Source organism: Saimiri boliviensis, chromosome 16, assembly GCF_048565385.1.
Source record: "Saimiri boliviensis isolate mSaiBol1 chromosome 16, mSaiBol1.pri, whole genome shotgun sequence".
Lineage (NCBI taxonomy): Eukaryota > Metazoa > Chordata > Mammalia > Primates > Cebidae > Saimiri > Saimiri boliviensis.
Window position 1 is genome coordinate 11,096,855 of NC_133464.1, and position 25,857 is coordinate 11,122,711.

At 39.1% G+C, this 25,857-nt stretch overlaps 1 protein-coding gene across 4 annotated transcripts in view; it reads right to left on the minus strand.

The window, feature by feature from the left end:
* The window catches only part of TPP2 (tripeptidyl peptidase 2), an 82,424-nt gene extending 58,256 nt beyond the window's left edge, over positions 1–24,168 (minus strand). For 2 of the 4 annotated variants that reach the window (XR_005580549.2, XM_010338820.2), the window contains exons 1-6: positions 23,925–24,167; positions 15,823–15,951; positions 9,316–9,411; positions 7,369–7,473; positions 4,236–4,360; positions 8–171 (exon numbers count right to left, since the gene is read on the minus strand). Coding sequence is in view for 3 of the 4 variants with exons in the window: in XM_010338820.2 (XP_010337122.2) it covers positions 8–171; positions 4,236–4,360; positions 7,369–7,473; positions 9,316–9,411; positions 15,823–15,951; positions 23,925–24,089 (784 nt within the window). In the remaining variant the exon portion in view is untranslated. Of the gene's footprint in view, positions 1–7; positions 172–4,235; positions 4,361–7,368; positions 7,474–9,315; positions 9,412–15,822; positions 15,952–23,924 lie in introns of all 4 variants that reach the window. The other 2 variants (XM_003928231.4, XM_074387465.1) reach the window with 2 other exon arrangements.
* Between the last annotated feature and the right edge of the window lie 1,689 nt (positions 24,169–25,857).

Here is a 25,857-nt window from a genome sequence, read left to right on the forward strand (position 1 = left end):
TGAATACCTCCACTGGTCACAATGGAGAGCAGGTTTCCATCATCATATATATTAACGGAGTAATTCAACATCTCAGCTGTGCCAAAAGAGCCATATTCTTGGGCTTCTTTGTAGTTTCTCAGTACAGTAGATTTACTCAAGTCCCCATCTTCATTGGAATCAATGCAGGCTCTGTTAATTAAAAAGAAATGAAGACAGTAAAATTTATTGATTTTCTTACCTTTCTAAAAATCATGTAACATAGTCTCTCTACTGTCTTACTACAGTACTACCATAACAAATACGACTGCATAGGGCCAATGTAGGCTGTTTCAGAGTCAGCACAGATTAGGTAACATAGCTTATAGGAACCAGTCCTCAAATCATGCAGAAAATGCTTTAAGAATACTGTCCTTCAAAAACTCTAGGGTGAAAACCATCTGCCCTTTTGAGAATTAGAGCTAAAACCTGGTTTAGAGTTTTAGAGCAGTTTCGGATTGTTCAGACACACGGCCTACGTCTAACTTCCTGCTGCTTTTAGTGATGGCTTCAAGAATTTAACAGCTCACACAAGCTCTTTGAAACTAGGTGAATTTTACTGAACTTCACTCCTATAGTTACAACAGACTTGTATTTATTTCTCACAAAAAGCATTTTCTACATTATTTTATAGTTGTCTTCCTTCATGTTCTTTTTCCATTTTACTAACGTTTTAGTTTTTAAATTACATTCCAAACACGTCAGAAGACAGCCTGATTAGAACAAAATACACTTAACATTCAAAAAGTCATAAATGAAATGAACATCATTAAAAGTTCAATATTATGTTTTTAGCTGTAAGTATGTTTTAGCTCTAAGAAATGTTGTTAACAAGCTATGCAAGTCAGTCAAAATTGCCACATAAATTAATGGAAGCCTATTTCATTTAGTATTTATGAAGATGTTCCCAATATACTGAAGCATGTTTCTTTAATAAATCACAACACTTTGGAAAAAAGGATTCTTAAAAATTTGTTTTTATGCATACCCTAACATGACTGATGCCATTCCCTAACATGACTGATGCCATTTCAAATAACACAGAATATACCAAGGTATAAAACGCTAAACACGGGGAAAATAAAGCAAGAGCAGACAAGTCACATATTAAACAGAATCAGGCTTAAAAGTAGTTGGTAAAATGCATGTCACCAAATCTTCCATATGCTACAGAAAGCAGCACACTTGCCTCCAACATGTATGCAATCAGCCAGCATCCATCCTGGAAGTCATCAACGAAGCCCTCCTCTGTCTTTTTCCCAGCCCATCTAACCATGCAGTCCCATGTCCATAATGTGCCTGCCTAATTTCTACTGTCTCTTCCTTACCTCTGTTGCCTGATGAGCTGCTGATGGCCTGCTCTGCCTCCACCTTTCACTCCTGCTTAAAATCTTGCATGTCTTCCAATGGCTCTCAACATTGAAACTCCAGACAAGGCCCCTCATAATCACTCTACTCACCTTCCTCACCTCCTGCTGCCATCATACCTTCTGTAGCCACACCAAACGTCTCACAGTTCCTCCCACATCCTCTGGATCTTTCCCCTAAGTCTTTGCCGCCCTTTCTACTCTCTCTGCTTAGTTAACTGTGATGATCCTTCAAGTCTCAATTTAAGATGTTATTAATAATTCTGGGAAATCTTTCTTGATGCTTCCTAGACTGGTTCAAATCTTCCCAATACTTGCTTCCATGGAGTCTAGAGTCCATGGTGTAGCTTCTATAGTGTCAAGCCGGTACAGAGAAGGTACTCAATAAATATCTGCCACATGATGAAAGAATTAATGAAATCATCGACTTTAACAACACTCTCACAGCAAATATAGTGACATATTCACAGGTCAGTTTCTTATAACCACCACCATTGGAATGACTCAACAATACAACCATCACATCAAAACATAAATTATTACTGACTTCCCTAAATAACTCAGCAGAGGACAAGTATGAATGCAGTGCAAGGTTGTAACTTTCTGAAGGTCTGGTTGGGTGAATTCAAGTACTTAGAGAAAAAATATGAAAATGAGGTTCATACATAGAACAGAGTACATATGAGTGGGGAGGATGATGAGGAAGGGCTTTTGTTTTATATATTTCTTGACCTTTTCACATATCTCTCAATTTTCTATGGAAAGAAAGCTACAGCTTTCGTCAAGAATCTAAAAGGAAACATGACATAAGCAAGGTCAAAATCCCCTGTAAAGAAATCAATTAATAGCTTTTCCTTTATGTAATCCTCTGTAAACACTGTTTCTCTCAACCAGTTTTTGCTCCATTTGGAGTGACAGTGAGTTTGAGGTTTTGCGTCCTGACAGATGCTCAGAGCAGAGTCATCTGAGGCCACCCGTTAAGTGCAGAGATACGTGCTTAACAATTAGCAGAAACGTGGCAGGGAGAGCACAGACTGAACATTCTTCATTAAACAAAACAAAACATCCAAGGCACTTAAAGAATAGGTCACTTCATCCCCCTCAGAAATGGTTGGCATTTTTGAAATGTGAAATGAGAACATCTGCAGAGAGAGGTGGATTAACCTTATGTACGTTGGGATCGTCAAGATTCTCTTCAAAAAATTTTGGATCTAACTCTGAGATCAAAGCCCTATAGGATACACTATATTATGCAAAAAAGTCACATTATTTCTAGTACCACCTGAAAGTATAATCATGCTATATTTTTCATTTATTATAATAAAATGTCCTAAACTGTTACTCTGAGATTTTAGATTTTATTTCATGCAATGTTAAATTTCACTTCTAGCTCAGAAGTTCCAAACAAAACCCTTAGAATAGTTGTCAACAAACTGCTACAAGTAAGTCACTTTATCAACTACCTTGAAGACCAAGGCAATCTTGTGGAAACATACACTGGCACGTTGGACAACTGACTCTGAATATCTTTTCCTAGGACAAAGGAATCTGGAGTCTTTTCAGAACCTAGAGCAAACACTTTAAATGAAGCCACCTATTGCCTCACTACTCAATTCCTGCTAATATTTTGGTATTTCTTTAAGTCCGTTTGTAGTATATACTTTCCCACATACGTTCATTTTTGTATTTAGTATTTTCCTTGAATTTAACCTTGCCTCCTTTCCCACACTAAAACGCACCTAAGGCTTATGACTGAGTGTGACTGTATCATGTTACCCCACATGGTGGATGCACCAAGATTTAGTATTCTGTATAAAGCCTCTGGAAAAGAATTTTTCAAAATGTCTGCATGTGCAGACAACAAAACATATGAATATACACAAAAGTACATTAATATTTAATATCATCTAGATTGAAAGAGTTATGTGCAGATATTTTATTAACATCATCCCCAAATTCAGCAGAGATTTCTCATTCGACTGAACATTTTATATACCCTTGATGTGATTAAAGATGAGTTAGTACCTGCACACGTGGGAGGAGACTGCTCCTTTAAGAAGGGTGCATTGTGAAGGTGAACAATCAAGAAAGCAGTGATGAAATAGTCATGGCATGGTCTATATCTGCCCTATCTTATAAAGCAATTCTTTGTATATAAGCAGGGACACAGACTAGAAGTAATTCTTGACTACAAGTTTTAAGGCACGGTCCCCGGTTTTTGTTTTTTGTTTTGTTTTGTTTTGATTTTGCAGAAGTCCTAAAGCACGCATATGGCTAAATATCTGTATTAATAATGTCTTCCTGTTTTCATGCAGATAGTAACTCAAGAAGGCAGCCTAACCAACTCCAAGAAGCACATATGCCATGTAAAAAAACTGAAAAATGTACATGATGTGTAACTTGGTATAAGTCATATTATTATTAGTAGTAGTTTTAGTAATAGACACAGCAGTAGCAATAATAGCATACATTGCTTGCCTGCTTAGCATATTTCTAGAAACATCAAATTTAATTTTCACAACGCCCTGTAAGTACCACTATCTCAATTAACAAATGAGGAAACAGACTTAAAACCATTTCCAAATATATGGCTGGTCAACATATTAATAAATTATTTGTGAAATAAGTTTATTTAAAATCAGATAAAGTCGGCTTTAGGGTCAGACATAATAGCCAGAAGTTCAAGGGGCTTATCCAAAACTACCCAGAAGCCAATCTGGCCCTCAAATAGTTTTGCTGAGTGATACCATCACATAACCAAAACTCTGTGCAGCTCTGAGCATTTAATGTTTTTCAGAGTAGATAAGAAAACACTTGCAAATGAAGATCTAGAAAATACATAAAGTTTACCTCCAGACTTCGCCATCATGCCATACCAAGCAGTCATATACAGGGCCAGGATCACTGTATTTCTTCTCGAAAGAATTTAGCAATTCCACTTGACTTTGAAGCTCCTCCTTGATTAGTTTACTTGCCTAGTAAATTGGAAAATTGACTAACATAAGTACATTCTGGCCTTCTAAAAGTTGTATTAGGATACAACCAAAGATCAATAGTAAAATTATTTTACCCTGAAAAAAATGTAACAAAATTGTGTTCCATCTATGTAACTTGTCATTCAATTCAATGAAGCAGATATCTAATAACATAGTAAAGATTTTAAAAACAGTTTTTGTACTCAATCTCATTCAATCACTCACTAGGCCTGCTTTGGGAAAGACACTGTGTTACAAGTTGGTGATATCACTTAGCCAAAACATGTTTGTAACATATTTGTAGTCTGTCTAACTCATTTCCAAAAGCAACTCTAAAATAAAACTGCTACAAAATAAGTTATCTATTGACTTTTAGATTTTTATATCAGGACCTTTTCTATCTCAAATTTATCTCTTAAGAACTCAAATAAATAATAAAACCCATGAATCATCTTATCTCTTTTAGAATTTGCTATGTTAAATAGAAACATTTAATGGAGGTAATTGAAACCTTACTTTAGCTCTGTGGTCATGAATGAAAGAAAGCAAGTGCTTTATATTAGATTATGTACAAACTAGACAACAACTGGCACTAGCATGTATTAACCTCTCCAAAACATGTCTCTAACCTAGAGTATTTAAAAAAAAAATAATTTAGGTACTCAAACAATTAGAAAAATGACTGGCTTAAACAGAAATAATCTGGGAAATAGAAAGGCACATAAATACTAAAATTGAGACGAATAATACCTCTAGACTCACTATGTTACTATATTAAGATCCAGCAGGAGTTGACAAATCTTGGTGCATGGGCCAAATATAACCTGTGACATAGTCATGTAAATGAAGTTTTATTGGAACATGGCCTTCCTCGTTCAGTCACATATTGCCTATATTTTCATGATACAAGGGGAGTGTTGAGTAGTCGTAAGGTAGTACTAAAAATATTTACTATTTAGCAATTTACTGGAAAAAGTAGCCATCTCTGATCAAGAGCACTTAATATTGCTTAAAATCCATTTGCCTTCTATAGCGTGGAATTAGTATTAACCTAGAGGGAAGAAATATGGATTCAAATCTCAATTCAGCAACTTAGCTGTGCAATCCTGAGCAAGTTTTTGTCCCTATGATAATCTTCTGAGGCTGTCACATTAGAAACTAGTAGGGTAGCAAATTATTATCTTGACCAATGATTACTAAATTTCACTGCAAATCACAATCACGTAAAAGGCTATCACAAAGACAGATGCCATGTCTTATCCCACTTAGTACATCAGAATTATTAGGGGATAAAGTCTAGAAATCTTAATTACTTTTAAAATGATTCAGGTAATTTAGAAATAATCAGTTCATCAGTATCAGTTTCACAAATCAGTATATGGGAACCAAAGACTATACCTTCCCATGTTTTGAAACAAGGACCATGAGGTCTAAAACATTAAGTGAAAAATAAAGTATTTTGAAACCCCTTTTTTAAAAAGTGACAACACATATAGAATGTATTAGATTGAATCATGCAATCTGCTGCTATACAACTATTTTTGATCTACAAAAATGGCAATTTCATATGCTTAAACCCAAGTTTTTAAAATAATATACTCTATATTCACCTAAATTGTCCTAGTGAATAGAAATTTGATTTTCACATATTCCAAAAATCTTGTTTTGTTTCATTTTAATTTATTCAATATATTTAACATTTACTACTTCTCAAAAGAAACAGCCAATCAAATAGGCATTTTTGGTATACAAAATTTAATAAAATGGATAAAGAAATTCAGAACCCTCTTTCAGAGTTAGCTGTATATATGTAACACCTGAAATACTACATTTACTGTACCTAGCAATGAAGTTGAAAAAGTAAAAATTCTGATTTAGCAGAAAAGTATACAGGTGTTTAAAACAGATGATATACATAGATTAAGTAAATAAAAGTTAAATTTGTCTACTGGTACACATAGACCAGCAGTTCCCAGCTCAAGGTTCATGTTAATGAAAGCTCCTGAGGAATTTTAAAAATGCCTATCTCCTCCACAGGGTTTTAAGTTCATTCCTCTATAGAACACAAGTACTGGCATTTTAAAGATCTTCATGTGATCAGGGCTGAGAACCACTGACACAATCTGATTTTTGATTAAGAAAAGGAACACGCATGCATTAAAAGAACAATTTAGAAGGACAGACACCAAGCTGTGCTGATCATCCCTGGGGGTGGCATGATGAAGGCTTCTCACACTTGTGATGTCCAAAGATGCTGCAACTAGCACATACTATTTCCTTAATAAACCAAGACATTATTTTCATCTTATAAATTAATTCAAAAAAATTTAATGGTTAAACAATGGGAACTTTTATATACTTCTTGTGGAAATACAAATTGTTACAACCACTGTATGACCTACCAAATGTTTAAAACACACAAGCGTTTTAAGCAGACACGACTGTTTAAAATACCATTATTCTTAATAGTAAAAAATGGAAAACAAAGCAGATATGGGTAAACCGTGATATATCCAAATTGTGTTGAATATCATAATGAAAATGAATACCCCACAGCATGGATGAATATCATAATTTAATGTTGTGAATATAATTCAAATAAAATAATACATACTATATGGTTTCATTTTACAAAAATCAAAACAGGCAAAATCATCTGCAGTGTTAGAAGTCAGGATGGTGGTTGTCTTTGGGAAGGAGGAAGGGAGCAGTGATGAGGAAGGGGCACAAGAGCAATTCTCAGGTGCAGCTTTCATGGGAGAATTCATAACTAAACACAATTTATGTACTTTTACCCTATGTGTATTATATGTGAAGTTTTAAAAATTCATACATATGTACATTGAGGATAAATAATAAAGAAAAAATTAGTAAAATTAACCAACCTAAAAGAAAATTTGTGAAAAAAAAAAAAAAAAACTTGCAAAAAAACAGTCTATCAGTTCTCTAAAAACTCTATGGGAATATGGTTCTAGGGTAATGTTTAAATGAAAGCGACTAGCACCAACTTGAGAAGAGCCATTGTTGGCAACATCAAATTCTTCCTGTTTTCTGCAGGCTTCTGCAAGGGCCACTCTGTGAACAGGGTCCCAGATTTTTTCCTTTCGTTCTTTCTGCAAGGACAGAAAAATTACTTTACAGTTAGGCTGACAAATACTCAGGTAAACCTAGACAGGCATTTATATGTGGACTTTGTTGTGACCGTTGTGGTGCTACACAATTCTCATACAGAGGTTTTACAAACTCGTTTCTGGCTGGGTGCGATGGCTCATGCCTGTAATCCCAGCACTTTGGGAGGCTGAGGTGGGCAGATCACCTGAGGTCAGGAGTTTGAGACCAGCCTAGCCAACATTGTGAAACTCCATCTCTACTAAAAATACAAAAGGTAGCCAGGCATGGTGGCAGGTGCCTGTAATCCCAGCTACTTGGGAGGCAGAGGCACGAGAATCACTTGAACCTGGAAGGTGGAAGTTGCAGTGAGCTGAGATTGAGCCACTGCACTCAGCCTGGGTGACAGAGTGAGACTCTGTCTCAAAAAAAAAAAAAAGTTTCTAATGAAGTAGATAAAAGCCATGGATCACTTACCAAAAACTGGTTAGTCAATTAATTGCATGTAGGTTTTAAGAGAAGTTTACCAAGACACATCCAGGTGTATTTTTATGTATCATATTGCCCGATTAAAAACCCTCCCTTCTCCTAGAATATCTGCTGTTACATCAGAAAACTGACTAAATTCCCAGTCATTAAAAGTAAGAAAATGATATTCTGGGCCCATATAAAATTGGGAAATACCATAAGCCAAGTGTAAGCAGAGGACTAGAGTAAGACTATAGCTGCATTTTAACAGACAATGCAGGCTTCCTCAATTTCCTCCCTCTCTATTTTTTCATCCCCTTTGACTTGATAAGGTTCTATGTTACTAAAATCGGTTTTAACCTTTATCTCCAGTGTCTTTAATTCATAGTGTCTCCCAATGCAGCTAAAGGAATGGTTCACTTTAACTTAAGCACACTTTATTTGCATATTAAATTGTATCTTATCAACACAGATTAATTTTAACATACTCTATATTAAATTTAATATACTGTATAAAAATGCAGTCATACAATGGCTCACACTTATAGTCCCAGCACTTTGGAAGAATGAAGCAGGTGGATCACTTGAGTCCAGGAGTTTGAGATCAGCCTGGGTAACATGGCAAAACCCTATCTCTACAAAAAATACAAAAATTAGATGGGTGTGGTGGCGTGTGCCTGTAGTCCCAGCTACATGGGACGATACCCTGGGTGGGTGAGGCAGTAGTTAGCTGTGATCATGCCACTGCATTCTGGCCTGGGCAACAGAGCAAGACCCTGTCTCCCAAAAATTAAAAAACAACAACCAACAACTCATATTTCTAACGGCACACTGGTGTTCTTATACTACAGCAGTTTTAGGTCCGATTAACACTTAATACTAAATGATGATTAACTGGGAGCAAGAAGGCTAGTTAAACCAAAAACAAACAAACAAACAAAAAAAAAACAAAAACAACAACAACAGAAAAAACAGGGGCGAGACATATCACAGCAACTACAGGAACAGAAACGAAAAGGTTGTCTGGACTTTGAATCAACTGTCTTTAGACTTTTTTAAGTAAAAATGTTCTTGAAAATCCAGTGAAAGCTATATCCCATCTCCCAGAAAAACACAAAAATCTGAATATAACTTCAGTGTATTTACAGATTCCCTGAGCTTAGCTATATACGCAAGATTAAGAATCGCTTTAAATGGATGACATTCCATTGAGCAGAATCTTTAAGCAGTCATTGTTCAAAAACCATCAACCCTCCCCAAAAACCTAAGAGTTAATGAACTTTCATGAAATATTTCTTTTTCTTTAGTAGGAATAAAATCTGAGGAAGAAGACAAGTCAGAAGAATACAACAAGTCATTGGTACCGGATTGTACATTACCTGTATCCTTTCCTTGAGAGCCTTGGGATAGAAGTCATAGCCATTTTTTATGCCAATATGATATTTGCCTGAGGGATTTGTCCAGCTTGCAGGAATCTATAGAAAAAAAAAAAAAAAAAAAAAAGGTAATCTGTTCATTCACTAAATGCCTTCCAATTCCAATGATGGACTACTGAGCAAAAAAGTGTATGAATTCTATTTTAACAGCTTAAATTGGATAAGAAAGCTCATGTATGACAACATGTGTTTAATACTCTAAGCACTTAATGTCTTTATCACTTCTTTTTTCTCATCCATGAAAAAGATAATTAAACTAGAATAATGCCTTCCATTTGTACAATGCTTCATGGTTTAAAAAGTGCTTTCAATATACACTATCTCAATAAACTGCTAAAATCTTGTAATAGTCTTTTAAACTTTCTCGAAGTATTTTAAAACACTAAACTTTTAGTAGAGCAATGTAAACAGGATGCCTAGTTTACAAATAGAGAAAGCAAAGCAGCAAAGACTTGCCCAAACAACAGGAAGGATGAAAACTGGAACCTAGCTCTCTCATGGAAACCAAAAATTCTGTATAAAGGACACGGGATTTAAAGTCAGATAAAGCTGGCTGTGAATACAAATTCTATCACTAACTAGAAGGAACCCACAGGCTTCTACTTCTGTACCTGTAAAAGGAAGAAAACCTCTACCTTATTCTTGTGAACAACAAAGTGAATTGAGCATCAACCAACTTGAATCATCAATCAAGAAAAGATAGGGATCATGGTAAACAAAACCAGCTTTTAAATATATATAAATGATAAGGCTGAAACACTCAGAGCTGGGACACTCATCAATCCTCACTTACGCAATGTCTTTAATTCATCCCCACATCCTTCATCCAATCAATTCCCAGGCAGAAAACTTTTGGATGAAATTTCCTCAGAACTAGAGGAAAACAATCGTTCACAGAGCTTAAGGAGCTATTAATACTAAATCGTGATGTTTTAAAGGCCTATGTGCCATTAATCATTTCCAAATCAACTAGATGTCTGGAGAATGTGAAATTTCAAATACACTGGCACACAAGTTGCACTTTTCACTCAAAACTTATGGACCTTCCTTAGAGAACAGGAATTCCGAACTTTAATGTTTTTGCAACAGCCCGTGGCAAAGCAACAATAAAGCACTGCAGCAACAAAAAGGTAAGTGATCATCAGCTTTTGAATTCAGATCATGTATTCCCTAGTATTCCACTACACAGGTGGCTTAGTAACCCTTGGCTAGTGACAACTTTATACAAAGACATTACAGAAGATCACAAAATCCCAAAAGAGTAAATAAAGAAACTAATTGAAATAACTGCAAAATAGAAAGGTGTTAGGTCGTATTTAATCACACTTAAAAAGACATATAGTACAATAAAAATAATCCAATAGACATAATTTATATTTAATCATAAATGAGATCAAAGTCTGCACAGTCCACAGAACCAGACACTTCTCAGTTCATAACTATATATTTTCCTTACTGTGAAGGCAGACTAGTTACAAAAATTACACTAAAAAAAATCAGATAAAAATTATAATAAGGGCTATCTGGTCTAACTTTAGCCAAGATAAAGCTAACTTTATGAGGCAACTGTGAAATTTTATTTTGCATATTTGAGTAATCTACATAAAGAAAAGTAATTTTGGTTCCTCTAAGAATAAAATCTTTACATTTGACCATTTTAAGTTGATATCTTAAAAATGATTACAATGACACAGTAACTACAAGTATTAAGACTGATTTTCATGCCATATATAATCTTTGTAATTACCAATTACACCTCAGTTCTCTGACTCCCTTAAAGAGAGGATGCCTAACAAATGGAACATTTTTCTTAACAGGCTAAGTGTCATCTGAGTGTTACAGTGCCATGCATTAAAGCCCTTTTAGAGGCTTTTTTTTTTGCTTCAAAATGATTTCAGCCTTGCCAGCCTCATCGCACAGGCCAGTGCACATGCACACCATTTCCTTTGGCTGTCACTGCATCTAAGTGCCATGCTAAATCTGGCCAACTCATTCATTATGCCTGGAGTTATCTTTTTTTTTTTAACCCAAAAATATTTAAGGCTAAGTATTAATTTTTAAAATGACTTCAAGTTAAATGTGGTAAAATGAAAAAGGCACTGTGCTTCCTTCCAAAATGCTACTAAAATTAGAATAAAGGAAGTGGAGGAAACATCCAAAAAGGAAGGAACAAAGAAAAATATGAAGGAGACTTTAGAAGCTCACCACATTTTGAAGGGTGCCAAGTGAAAAGGCAACAAAACTTAGAGTGAAAATTGTGGAATACATGGTGTAGGGACAGCTGGGTCTTCTTATGGAAAAAAAGAAATAGAACTCCTTTCAAACTAAGCATACAAAATCAATTCCAGGTGAATTCTAGAACAGAAGAAAAAAAGCTGTGAAACTTCTTAGAAATATAAGAGAATATCTCTATGATCATGAGGTCAGAAAACAGCTATTACACACTGCTAATGGAAATGTCTTTTTTAACATTTTTTTGAAAAGGAGTCTTGCTCTGCCGCCCAGGCTGGAATGCAACGGTGCCATCTCAGCTCATTGCAGCCTCTCTTCCTCCCAGGCTCAAGTGATTCTCCTGCCTCAGCCTCCCAAGTAGCTGGGATTGCAGGTGCATGCCACCACGCCCAGCTTATCTTCAGCTAATCTTCATATTTTTAGTAGAGAGGGAGTTTCACCATGTTGGTCAGGGTGGTCTTGAACTCCCAACCTCAGTTGATCTACCCGCTCTTGGCTGGGATTTAGAGGCATGAGCCACTGTGGCTGGCCTGGAAATGTCTTTAATACAAACACTTGGTCATTGAGATGTCCTATCCAATTAAAAAAACAAATGCACACACACATACTTGGAAAAACTGTTTAGCATGACCTAGTGATGTATCTCCAGGATTCAGCAATTTCTACTCCTATGCATACATCCTAGAGATACCCACATACATGGGCACAGGATACACATACATCACAGAATGGATAGGATGTGCTAGGTACAAACCATGGCATATTGCACAGCAATGAAACTGAATAAATCATTGCTACCTGAGACAACATGAGCAAGTCTTATGAATTTCAAACCTCACAACACCAAGAAAAAAACAACATATAATGAAATTTTATGAATGAAATGAGACTCTTCATGTAAAGTTCAAAACTAGCCAAAACTAAACAATATATTTTATATAGTCACACCAATGTGGTAAAACTACACACAAACAAGCAAAGAAATGATTATCACAAAAGTTGCAATAGGCTGTGATTCAGGAGGATGCAGGAAGTTTCTGAGGTACAACAATGTTCTTTATCTTGATCTGCTATAACGATTCATAAAACTGTACATAATGGGTTTATGTACTGTAAGTATGCATATTTTACAATTTAAGGTTTTAAAGTTCTATTCACTTTTGTACTTTGATCTGCTCCTGGGAGTACCACAGGCAATAAGTAACTTACCACTGTTTCTCAAGGAGGCCTAGAAATATCATCCTTTGAGAACGAGACTACTGAAGTGTTCAAAGCACCTATTAGTTGATATTAAACTGACAGAAAAATAAGTTTGTTAGCAATTTATGGCCTAAGTGTAAAAAAATAGACTATAAACATTTAGTTCACTTCAAAGCATGACAGGTGGGTGCGGTGGCTCACACCTGTAATCCCAGCACTTAGGTAGGCTGAGGCGGGTGGATCACCTGATGTCAGGAGTTTGAGACCAGCCTGGCCAATGTGGTGAAACACCACCTCTACTGAAAAAAACAAAAAATTAGCCAGGCATCGTGGCAGGCACCTGTAATCTCAGCTACTTGGGAGGCTGAGGCAGGAAAACTGCTGGAACCCAAGAGACAGAGGTTGCAGTGACCTGAGATCACACCACTACACTGCAGCCTGGGCGAAAGAGCATGATTCCATCTTAAACAAATAAATTAATGCATGATTACATCGAAGAAACTTGAAGACTTCATTGTATTGCTTTCTGAAAACTGTATACTAAAAGAGTTGCAGAGATGCAACTAGTCAGAATCCCAGTGATTATTAATTCTTCCTTTTAATGACTGCAAAATATCTTAACACCTGTACATCCCTGAAAAAAATTAAACTGAACATGTGTGTGAGTACACTTTATGGATGGATAGAGAAGACGGTTCTAACTAAGAAGACCGGTGGAAAATTTGTATAAGGAGCACTCCCATTGCTCCATCCCTCATCCTGCCCAAACTTCACCAACCAGGCAACTCTCCAGAGAAAATCTGAAATGTCAACTTTGTCAACACAGCAAAGAAGAGGTGATATGGTTTCACTCTGTGTCTCTACCCAAATCTCATGTCGAATTGTAATCCTCCCATGTCAGGGGAGGGGCCTGGCGGGAGGTGACTGGATCATGGGGGTGGATTTCCCCCTTGCTGTTCTTGTGATGATGAATTCTTACAAGATCTAATGGTTTAAACACAAGCGGCAGTCGGGTGCAGTGGCTCACCCCTGTAATCCCTGCACTTTAGGACGGGGAGGCAGGTGGATCACCTGAGGTCAACAGTTCAAGACCAGCCTGGCCAACATGGTAAAACCCTGTCTCTACTAAAAATACAAAAATTAGCTGGGCATGGCGGCAGGCACCTGTAATCACAGATACTTGGGAGGCTGAGGCAAGAGAACTGCTTGAACCTGGGAGGCAGAGGTTGCAGTGAGCCAAGACAGTGCCACTGAACTCCAGCCTAGGCTACAAGAGCAAAACTCTATCTCAAAAAAAAAAAAAAAAAAAAAAGCGTGGTACTTTACCCTTTGCTGGCTCTCTCCTGCTCAACCATGAGAAGACATGTCTTGTTTCCCCTTCACCTTCCACCATGATTGTAAGTTTCCTGAGACTACTAAGTCACACTTCCTGTTAAGCCTGCAGACTGAGTCAATTAAACCTCTTTTCTTCATAAATTCCCCAGTCTCACACTTCACAGTAGTGTGAAAAAGAACTAATAAAGAGGGATGAGACATAAAAATGAGTCTACATGACATTGCTCCAGGCCCCTTGCATGTGTGGCTACCTGAATACCTGCAGCCAGACTTCTCGCTCACTCCTCCACTAAACCCTAGGCCAAACGGGCTAAGGACTTCTTTCAGGTAACTGGGCATCCCAATGGAAAAAATATAGTGTGTGCTGATATTATGGGGGTCCCCCCAAATGCTATCATTACTCTATAGTAAAACCCACCAAAAGAACCTACACAAGCAGAAGAGCTTCCAATCACCTTTTCTTGTGACTTGCTAAAATAAGACAGCCAGGGATGATTAGACACCTAAATAAAATATCTAAAGTAAAAAGCAGAGAATAAGGAAGAGGAGGAGGTGAAGAAGGAAGAAGGACAGCGTGAAGGAAAAAGGAGAAAGGAGAAGCAGAAGCAGAATAGGAGACTAAGAAAGGAGAATGGGGGAAGGGGAGGGAAGAAACAATGAAATTTAAAAAAATTAAAATGTATCTCATAGAGATAAATGTTGCACACATGATACAAAAATATGCTCCAAGTGAAAATGAAGGGGCTTTTGCAATTAAAAATAGGCAAAATTTAACAAAATTCACACAAGGGTTACAGTGTTGAGAAAATGCTAGAAATCTCTCAGGAAGGTGAAGGATAAAGGTAGTGAAGAAAAGGTGGAAGAAAATTTTAAAATTGGAGGATCAATTCAAAAGGTCCAATGTTCAATTAACAGGAGTTCCAGAAAAACACAGCGAAAACAATGTAGAGGATGTTATCTAAGAGATAATGCCAATTTCCTGGAAGTAAAGGACTTGAGAGTTAAATTCTCTTCTTTCACATATTAAGAGAGTTAAATTCTTGAGAGTTAAATTATCTTCTTTCACATTAATTCTACAAATAAAGACGTAAGACTATTATACTAGCATGTTATTTTAAACTTTGAAGAGAATTTAATGTATTCATGGTCACGTTGAAGCAGAAAACAGTAGGGAAAGGTGGGACAGGGGATTGAACTCTTCTTGTTAGAAGTCTTGTAAAAATATTTGTCTTTTTAAACTATTAAAACATACTGAACACAATTAAAAATTAAGTTTAAAAACCCACAATGATGGGCTAAGAATACTTAACAGTAGAACACTTAACAGTAGAATACTTAATGAAAGAAATATGTTGCCAAGTTGAGAAAAGATGAACCTTATAATTGTTTTGACTTTGTTTAATAGCAATATATATGGTACATATATAATTCTACCTGTGAGCACTAGTGATCTTATTAGTTCATGTGGTTTATCTAAAGCAGGGGTTACTACAGCTGTTTAAAAAATAAATGAGGCCAGGCGTGGTGGCTCATGCCTATAATATTAGCACTCTGGGAGGCCGAGGCGGGTGGATCACTTGAGGTCAGGAGTTTGAGACCAGCCTGGCCAACATGGCAAAACTCTACCTCTGCTAAAAACACACACACACACACAAAATTCCAAAAGAATACAAAAGCTCTGACCTTAAGCACTCTTCCTGAAAGACCAACAATTTCGCCATCCTTTGGCTCCACCTCTGTAGCAGTATTCACATCACCACTTCCTGTTGTATCAATGATATCAACGATTTTTGGTTTTCCATCAGTTGTAACCTGAAAATTAAGAAAATTAAATTGTAGATTTTAGGTTTTTATTCCTAAAGAAAACAATGTAAACCCATATTTTTATGTGTATATTACAAAATCTGCATTCACTTAAAAAAAAAAGAACTGAATTGTTTTAAGCCAAAAGCCTGGACAAATACTAATAAGGAAATTTAGTCATGGAAACAGCACGGAATCCTTCAAGTGGTTTCATACATTCAGTTAACAAATATTTACTGAGCATTTACTATAGGCCACACCCTATTTTAGGGGCTGGGGACATGGAAGTGACCCGTATGCAAAAATCCCTGACAATCTTAGCGCGAGGAAGCAGTTCAGTTAATAAAAAAGTAAAATAAAGAACATGTCAGATGTACTATCACCCTGGGCATTAGGGAAAAAAATAAAAGGAATATGTCAGATGATGAGAACTAACTGTGGAGAAAAATTAAGCAGGGACGGGAGATGTGTGGTATGGGGTTTTCAATGTAAATCTGGCTGCTCAAGGAAGGTCTTGCTGAGAAGGTAACATCTGAGAAAAGATCTGGAGATGGTGAGCTGTGGGCTGGACCAAGTATATAACTTTAGGGGGAAAAATGTTAATGGCACCATTGTTGGATGTCACACTAGTGCCTCAAACTCAACAAGTCCAAAGTTCAAGCTTAACATACCCCCTGCCAGGATTCGCCATCCCAGGAATCCCCACACCCAGCTGCTCACACCAGAAACTCAGCAATCCTCTGATTCTTCACTCCAGTTAACTCCTCACAGTGAAGCTATCAGGAAGTCTTGTTAATTCTTTATCTAGAAGATAGCTCAAATCCATCGCATCTTCACTACCACTATCCTGATTCTCCAAATCACCATCATCTCTGGCCTTCCTGAGGACAATCACTTCCTAAGCAGTCCCTCAGTTTCCACTGTTGGTCCCACCAAAAGTAATATAGGCTGAGTGTCCCAAATGCTCCAAAATCATTTTGAGCTCAGAGGACATGTTCATTGGAGCCTTTCAAATTTGCGATACTCAATGTGTATTAAAACAAGCTGTATTTTATCAGTCCTCTTCTTTAAGCCCATTAGTGTATTCACAGAGCACTCAGAATACTTGCCTAAAAAGCTTCGCACCATGTGACCCCTGCCAAACCCATACTCATGACTTGAACCACACCAACCTCCTTTCAATTCTTGAAACATGCCAAACTTTTTCTGGCCTCATGACTTTTTAAACAGGTTCCTTCTGCCTGGAATTCCTTCTCTCTTCACTCGTTCCACAGGATTCCATCTTCTCTCAGTTTTCTATTAAAGTCACTCCACAGAAAGGCCTCCTCGATGGCCTCCATTAAGTAGCTGCCATCCTAAACTTGATCATTCTTTCTCACTGTACCTCATTTCCTTCACAGAACATAATTCTATTTCTAATTATCCTTCATCTATCCCCCCTGCATTAGAATAAGAAGCTCCGTGAGGGCAACAGCCATGTCTATTTTATTCACCAACATATACCCACTACCTCACAGTGATTGTCAGGCATTCAGTGAATATTTAATTTTTGAATTACAAGACACAAGTTACTCATCAGTTAGACTGATTTTCAAAGGTTTAATCTCTCACCAGTTCACAAATTTTCATTTGAGCCATAATATGATTGCTACAAGTAAGAGGATATATATTTACACATTTTTGTGGGAAAAATAATTTCTGGGCTCTTTCTGGGCTAGCTTTTCAAAGGGGATTTGTTGCACTCAGGGATATGTACTGAGTTACCAGCAGAAATAAGATAGAAAACAGAGACACAAAGACAGAAAAAAAAAAAAAAGGTTCCATCCTCAAGAAAGAAACAGAAACACAAAAACTGTCAGTAATATGAAAGAGCACAGTCTTCAGACTCCATTTCCACCTGGGGAATTTATACTCTTTAAGTCAAATCTGGTCGGGCATGGTGGTTCACGCCTGTAATCCCAGCACTTTGGGAGACAGGGGTATGTGGATCACGAGGTCAGGAGACTGAGACCACCCTGGCCAACATGGTGAAACCCTGTCTCTGCTAAAAATACAAAAATTAGCCGGGCATGTTGGTTGGTGCCTGTAATCCCAGCTACTTGGGAGGCTGAGGCAGGAGAATCATTTGAACCCAGGAGGCGGAGAGATTGCAGTGAGTTGAAATTGCGCCACTGCCCTCCAGCCTGGGTGACAGAGCAAGACTGTGTCTCAGAAAAAAAAAAAAAAAAAAAAATAGTGACAAAGCCTAATGTCCGCTGTTCTAGGTCTTTCTGACCAATATGCCCTTTTCCCCAACACCAAATGTTTCCTCTGCAATATCGTCCAAGCTCTGTAATTAAGGCGTACCCTAAAGAAGGAGGCAGAAATTCATGATGTGGAGAAAACAAAGGCATACATGTTTTTTCCTTTACCAGACAAAGCAAACAGGTGACTGGTGGACCCCAAATCTCATTTCAGTCTTCTTACCATGGAACAACTGAGGGCCCAAGAGCTGAAGGGGCCATAAAGGCCTCCCAGACAAAGCTGTTATTTTCACGTATGGTAATTTTCAAGTAGGATGTTTACTTCTTGGGAACTGTCCTATAATAGCAACAAATGAGAATTCTAATAGTCAGAAAGCTCAAAGTCATAATTCATAAAAAAATCACTATGGGAATCATACCAAACCCTGGTAAAACTATAAAACTTAAATAAGATACTGATTTTGAAGAGATAGGCTATTTGTCTCAAAAATATAATTAGAAAAAAAGTAAGAAAACCTACCAAAATAAAAATGGAAACAAAAGAAAGTTGATACTACTCTATAAAATTAAAACTAGATAGGTCATGTACTCATCATGTAAGAAAATAACCTATTTTAAAATGTATTCCAAATAAACACATAATTTGAAGATATACTGTAGCACTAAGAACCCAAATCACCTATCTTCACCTCAATGAGAACTTGGGTGACTTGAGATGAAGAACAACAAGTCAGATCCCTCTCATGAGGAACCTCATTATCAATGTAAGAGCAAAGGAAAAAAGTCTAATGGGATTTAATGGCTTATTTGTCACCTATTTCCACATCTTACTTTACTTACAAGGATCTCTCTCACACACACACAAATATTCACTGCAAATTCTTATCCATGCAATGTTTCTACCCATGAATTTCCTACTTTAATATTAGATAAAGGAAACCACTTCACTGGAAAGAAAAAGACAAAAACAGAAATGTAGGGTCAGAGGAGGGTTTTTTTTTTTTTTTTAAAAGGCAAATCCCCTAACGATTTTGCCATGGTGTTTTGGGAGAAATAAAGGAAAGAAGGAAGGTGAACTACCAGCAGTGGAACTATATGCCTCATCTCTGAGAAAGGGGAGGCTTCACATGGGAAAGAGGGGCTGGAAGCATGCGTGAATTAGGACGGGTGGAACTTTGGTACTAAATCCTGGGTCCTGCGTAGGAGACTGGGAAATGCTTACTGGGGTATGTTGGCTGGATGAAACAAATCGCCTAAAGCTTTTCCTAAAAATGTCAAGAATCTAAGTTACTGTATGTCTCAACTGTAACCATTAAGGTAGAGGTTAGTGAAGGTTGGATGATTTGCCAAACATTTTCAGAGAGGACCAGAACAAACAGCAGGAAGTTCGCAATCTATCTTAAAGGACACAAAGTTAATGAGTTTACTTAAAGTTTCAGGAAAGATACTAAAAATATTCTTTCAGGCAGAGAAAGATTTAATAAATATTAACCGGTGACTTTTATTCTGGGAATGTAATGATTAACACAAAGAAGACGATCTTTGCTTTTGGAAAGCTTACTATCAGCTGGGAAGAAAAATAAGTAGAGAGATGATGACAAAACAGGACAATAAGTAACAGAGGTCAGGCCAGTCTGAGTAACACAATGAGACCCTGTCTCTACAAAAAAAGTCAAAAAATTAGCTGGGTGTGTTGGCACATACTTATAGTACCAGCTACTGCAGAGGCTGAGGCAAGAGGACTGCTTGAACCCAGGAGTTTGAGGCTGAAATGAGCGGTGATCCTGCCACTGTACAACTGTCTTACAGCCTGGGGGACAGAGTTAGACCCTGTCTTTGAGGGGGAAAAATAAAAGAGGTTAGGACACTATCTATGAAAGCATATAGAAACATAAGAACACAAAACCCAGCTTGGGGGGAATGAGGGAAAGCTAACTGAAAGAGATGTAAATAAAAATTTTAGTGAATGTGAAAATAGGTTTTTATGAAACCACTTGTCACCTCCTCAAACCTCCTTTTTTTCTCCATGAAGACATTATATTCATTCATTATGAACATAGATATTTTTTCCACAAACAAATAGCTATAAGAGCAAAGAGACAAAAAGCCTAAATAACTTAGGAGGGATTGGATCTTACTCACCTCTGAATTTGCAGGCCCTAACACAATGGCAAACCCACATATAAATATGAGGTGGGGGCGGGGTGGAGAATTAAATCAGTTCCCAAAAAGTAATGGTGTCAAGACCCAACTGGATCTTAAAGGATGAAGCAGGAGTTTACAGGTGATGGCTGGTAGAAGCTTGACAGAAGATGAAATGCCAAATGCAAAGGCATGTATTGGCAAAAAGATCTGAAACATGTGAGTGAGTGAAAGAGTGAAATGTTCAAGGGGAGGCACGGGATGAAACGTGGGGACGAAGGGGCCATGGACATAAGAAATGATGAAAACTGAGGCTACACAGGAGGCCAGAGTTGGATGGCAAAGGGCCTCATATATGCCATTCAATTTTTTTTTTAAATTTTTACACAAAAGCAATTGAGATTCCAAAATGTTTTTGTTTTAAATGAGGGTGTAATACAAGGTTTGTGGGTTTTTTTGAGATGAAGTCTCATTCTGTTGCCAGGCTGGAGTGCAGTAGCACCATCTCAGCTCACTGCAACTTCCGCCTCCCGGGCGATTCTCTTGTCTCAGCCTCCTGAGTAGCTGGGATTACAGGCATTTGCCACCACTCCCGGCTAATTTTTGTATTTTTTTTTTTAGTAGAGATGGGGTTTCACCAAGTTAACCAGGATAGTCTTGAACTCTTGATGTCACGATCTGCTGGCCTCGGCCTCCCAAAGTGCAGGGATTATAGGGGTGAGTCATCTTGCCCGGCCACAAGGTTTGTTTTTTTTTTAAGGAATTTAACTCTGGCAATGTGAGGGATGGATCAAAGAGAAATAAGACTGGTGAAGGGGAGACCTCCTGGCTACTGCATATCTATCTCTGGTATAGTCCAAGTTTCATCTGGTCTGTGAAACCTGACCAGTCCAGCTCTCACTGGCCAGTGCTGTTCCCAATCTCTGCCCCATCCCCCCAGAACCTCTGTCAATCTCTGTGACAGTGACAGGTTACAAGACTGTATCATTTAACACAAACTTAGGCACTTGGTAGGTGCCTGAATATCTGCTGAGGAAATACGAAATCACTTACATAATTATTACTCTTCTCATGCCACCCACACTCCACTTTATCATCTGCACAGAGCTGTCAAAATAAGAAACGGGCCCAAGGGAGTCACCAAAGACTGACACAATCCACAGTGTTCTTCCAAGTTGTCACTTGTGCCTCTACTCCTTTATTCAGACCCCACCTGGCTTTCCGAATGGCCAGTTCAGCCTCATCTTCCTCCTATTTCATTCTTTCCTTTTTATTTCTATCCATCCTCTAATCTTAATGTACACATATATCTACAAAATAAATATGTTAAAGGTACAGGAAAAGAAAAAAACCCTCATGTTAGCAAGCCACCTTACCCAATTTCTTTTAACTGGTTGTGTTTAGACCAGTATCTGAGTCAAGGTTGTTAAACAATAAGAGGTAATGCTTTCATTTGATTTCAATGTTATTATCTGAATATTTATTACATGCAAATATTTAACATATATTCATCCTCCAAATAGTTGGTGATGAAAGATCCATATTAACTGTTCACTTACGGTAGGAGCTAAACAATGGGTACACATGGACACAAAGATAGGAACGATAGATACTGGGGATCCCAAAGGGAAGAGGAGGAGATAAGGCTGAAACACTACCTCGTGGGTACTATGCTCACTACCTGGGTGACAGGATCAATCATACCCCAAACCTCAACATCAGGTAATATTCCCATGTCAATCTCCTGCACTTCTACCTTCTGAATCTAAAATAAAAGTTGAAATCATTAAAAAAAAAAAAAAAATAGAATAAATGCCATTGCCAAAATAGTATTTTTCTCGAGCATTTTAAAAAGTCACATGTAATTAGTCCTCGTATAATCAATTTTCACTACAACGCTATGGGTTGAAAATTATTGTCACTTTAGAGAGAGTAACGGAAGAATGTGAGAAACAGATCTGGAAATTCTACCAACAAATTCTACCAAGCAGCACTTCTCCAAACTTCTCTGACCCTCTTATTATCCTGACAAAAGAACCAGTGAACTACTTATCCCAGCTGTTTTCCTCCCACTCATCCTATAAAAAGTAGACACACTACACAGCAGAATGGAAAGCATTATTACTACTCTGTAATAAAGCCTCAGTGAGGTGATAGCTGTCATTGTTTTAAGTCTTTAAACTTGAAGACTTAATACAACTTAAAGAGTCATTAATACAACGACAACTATACAACTCCAGTTACCGGGAGGGAATTCATTATCTGTTCCTCTTCTGATTCATCAAAGGTGTGCTGTACTCCAGAGTGATGCTGAAGAACACACGCCAACAATTAAGATTCCCAGGGGTTTCTAAACATATAGACTCCCATTCATTACTTCCAAAATGGTACTTCAATAATCAGAAAGCACAATAAAGGATCCAGAGGGGAAGGGATGTTGCCGGGAGGAGGAAGAGAGAAACAGCAGTGTTTAGTGTAGAAAGGAGGCTAAGTAAGACAGCCAGGGCTGATCAACGAGAGATCAGCATACAGTAGGATTAGTAAGGACGCCGGGAGAGAGATCTTGAACAATGGTGAGATTTTATTACTGGATTTCAGTAAAGGGCTAAATGTACAAAAGTTAAACTTTAAAGACTTTAAACAGAATGCTGTTAACGAAAGACGACATACTTAAAAAAAAAACAAAACAAAAGTACCTTCTGGTATGATACTCTGAATCTAAAGATTTTAAAGTTGCCTAAGGTAAAACGAAGTAATTTTTAAAAACTGTCTGATGTTTTCAGGGTGTGTGTGTGTGTGTGTGTGTGTGTGTGTGTGTTGTAAAGAAGCATAATTTCATAAGGTCTGAGAAGCTCGCCAAAACCAAACCTAACTGAATTCTCCTTATGTAAACGAAGACTAAGCCACAAGATTCAATGACCCTAAGCAAATACGCTGCAGAAGATCGTTTAAAAATAGAATACACAAAACTACCACAGGAAACAATTCCGGAAGCCGACCGGGTTTTATCTTCTGGAAACCCAGCTTTCGTGCTTAAAGACAAACTATTCTTCCCCAAACCAAATCACTCGAACCCTGAACATTAAGTTCTCACATGTCACTTGCCTAGCTGGGGTCTCCACCTCACCCCAATGACAAAAATGGTAAAATTCTCTTTGAAAGCGTCAGGCAGGGACCGGTGTCCAAGGCACGAGGGGTCTGCAGAGGAAGGCGGCGTGGAGGGAAGCAGCCCCGGGGGGGCCGGCCTGGCAGCGCCGAGGCCAGAAGGAAGGGGTGTCTCTGGGGCCACAGGCGGACCCAGGCTCCTCGGGCCAGCCGCGCCGGGCACGCTGCTTTTGTTGGGCCGGGAACACCGCCCAGCCCGGGGTCCCCGCCCGCGCCCGCCCAGCGCCCCTGGCACCGAGCACCGTTAAGTCCCCTTGGCGGGCGCCGGTTCCTCCCGCGCCCGGCTCTGACCTCCGCCCACCCGGGCTTTGCCCACCCCGGCCCGGATCGGCTGCACAGCAGGGCTCCGGCCTGCGGGCTCCGAGGCTGCGTCCCCGATCGCGTCCCCGGCCGCCCGCGCCCCCGCGCCCGGGCCCTCGGGGGCTGCCTCACCTGCATGCCCGGAGCCCCCGGGTCGACCCCCGTGTCCAGGACGGCGATGAGCACCCCACGCCCGTCATACTCCGGGTAGCGGCAGAGGAAGGAGGACGCTCCGGTCTCTTTCTTCGGCAGGAGACCGTGAAAAGGGAAGGGCTCCTCGGTCGCGGCGGTGGCCATGGACGCAGGATGGAGGGCGAGGAAGCGGCAAACTGCCAGGCTGCGCGCGGACTAGCGGCGCGAGGACACCCGCGCGGCCTCGGGCCGGAGGCGGGGGCGAGGGGCGGGGTCGGCCCGCCGCCCACCAATCCCGGCCTGCCAGGGCGCGGCGGCCAATCACGTGCCGTCACGTCAGCCGACGGCGCCGTTCTCAGCCCCCGGGCCCGGGTATTGCCCAGGCTGCAGTGGAAGAGGCGGAGTCTGAGGACAGAACTGGAGGGGTCGGTTCTCGAACCTGGGCTCTTAAAGAGGGCGGCTTTGGGGACTTTTAGGTGGCCTCAGGCCTCCAAGCGAACAGTCCTGATGTCCCGGACCGATACGCTCTCCGAGAGACAGGCAAGGAGATGGACCGCAAGCCGGGAACAGCGGGAAGCCTCCGCTGGGCAAACGATGGTTTCCGAACTTAAGGTTGTGGATGAAACTTTTCGGTGCGGCTGCTGCAGGGGCCCAGCCCCAGGGTGCCGACCCGAGGCCAGGGAGCCGGCGCCAGCACGCTTAGCCCCTCAGAGCCTGCGGGTGTTGGTGAAAGCACCGGGCATGATTTTGGAAGGCCGTAGATTCAGGGGTGTAGGTTTTGGGTTCCCCTGTGTTACGCCTCTTTGATGGGAGTGGGGTGGGAGGGGAAGCAGTAGGGTGGGGTCGGGCAGTAGTTTCAGTCAACAGGAAGTGGGTTGTTGGCCATTCCGTCGCCTTTGTAAGCCAGTAACAAAGCCCGAGACTGGAATGCGCCCCTCCTATCCTCTTTGCTTATCCTCAGCTTCCGGGATTTCTGAAAACCCTTTTTTTTTTTTCTTCTTACGCTGAAGTTTCTGATTGCTCCGTACGGCTTTCTACTCAATTCTAGAGCCATAATTTGTAGTTTTCCACATTCACAGTGCCTGCCCATCAGTGGTCCTCTAATGTTTTTATGTCTGTGCTCATGCCAGGGTAATCTTGGCCTTTTATTGTGCCAAAGCCCCTTTGGCAATCTGGTGAGGCCTATTTCTCAGAGCGGTGTTTTAAAATGCATGTAACGAAATATATAGGATTACCAAGGAGATAAATTATGCTTAAATACAGTTATCAGAAATATTAAGGGCAATTTTGTTATATAGCAGTAGCTTACATGCGTGTATATAGTTATAGATGGTGCTTCTTTTGCATTACATAACAGGAGCCAGGACCAAGGCTGATAAGCTAGTAACTTCAAAATAGTGAAGAATATAATTATTTGGAGATATCGGTAACAACTCCACTATGATGAACTATTTTTTATTCGTAACATAACAGCAAATACTACCCTGGTTATTTCCTATATTCATACTTGATTGGAAAATAAGAGGTTTATGCCTTTTATCTACAGAAGTTTTTGAACCCCTTGGATTCCGTCTATGGACCCCAAGTTAACACCTGCTATAAAGAAATGCCTTATGCGTGTGGTTTCCAACCCACAGAATTTCAGAGATCCTTCGTGAAGTCTCAAAAATTATTCTCATGCTGTGCAATGGTTTCAGCTGATTCCTCGATCATTTATTCATCCCATAAGTCTTAGAGAAAGAAGCATGTTCTCTTTAGTGCAGAGGAAAAAGAGAAAAGTTGAATGTTTTAATTTTTTATTCTTCTTCCCAACTGTTAATATTACTTCTAGAAAAGAATTTCAAATTAACGCAAAGGAAAACACAATGACAAACTCAGAAGACATTCAGTATAGAGCTTAGAGTGACAGAATAGAATGACTCCCAGTTTCAAA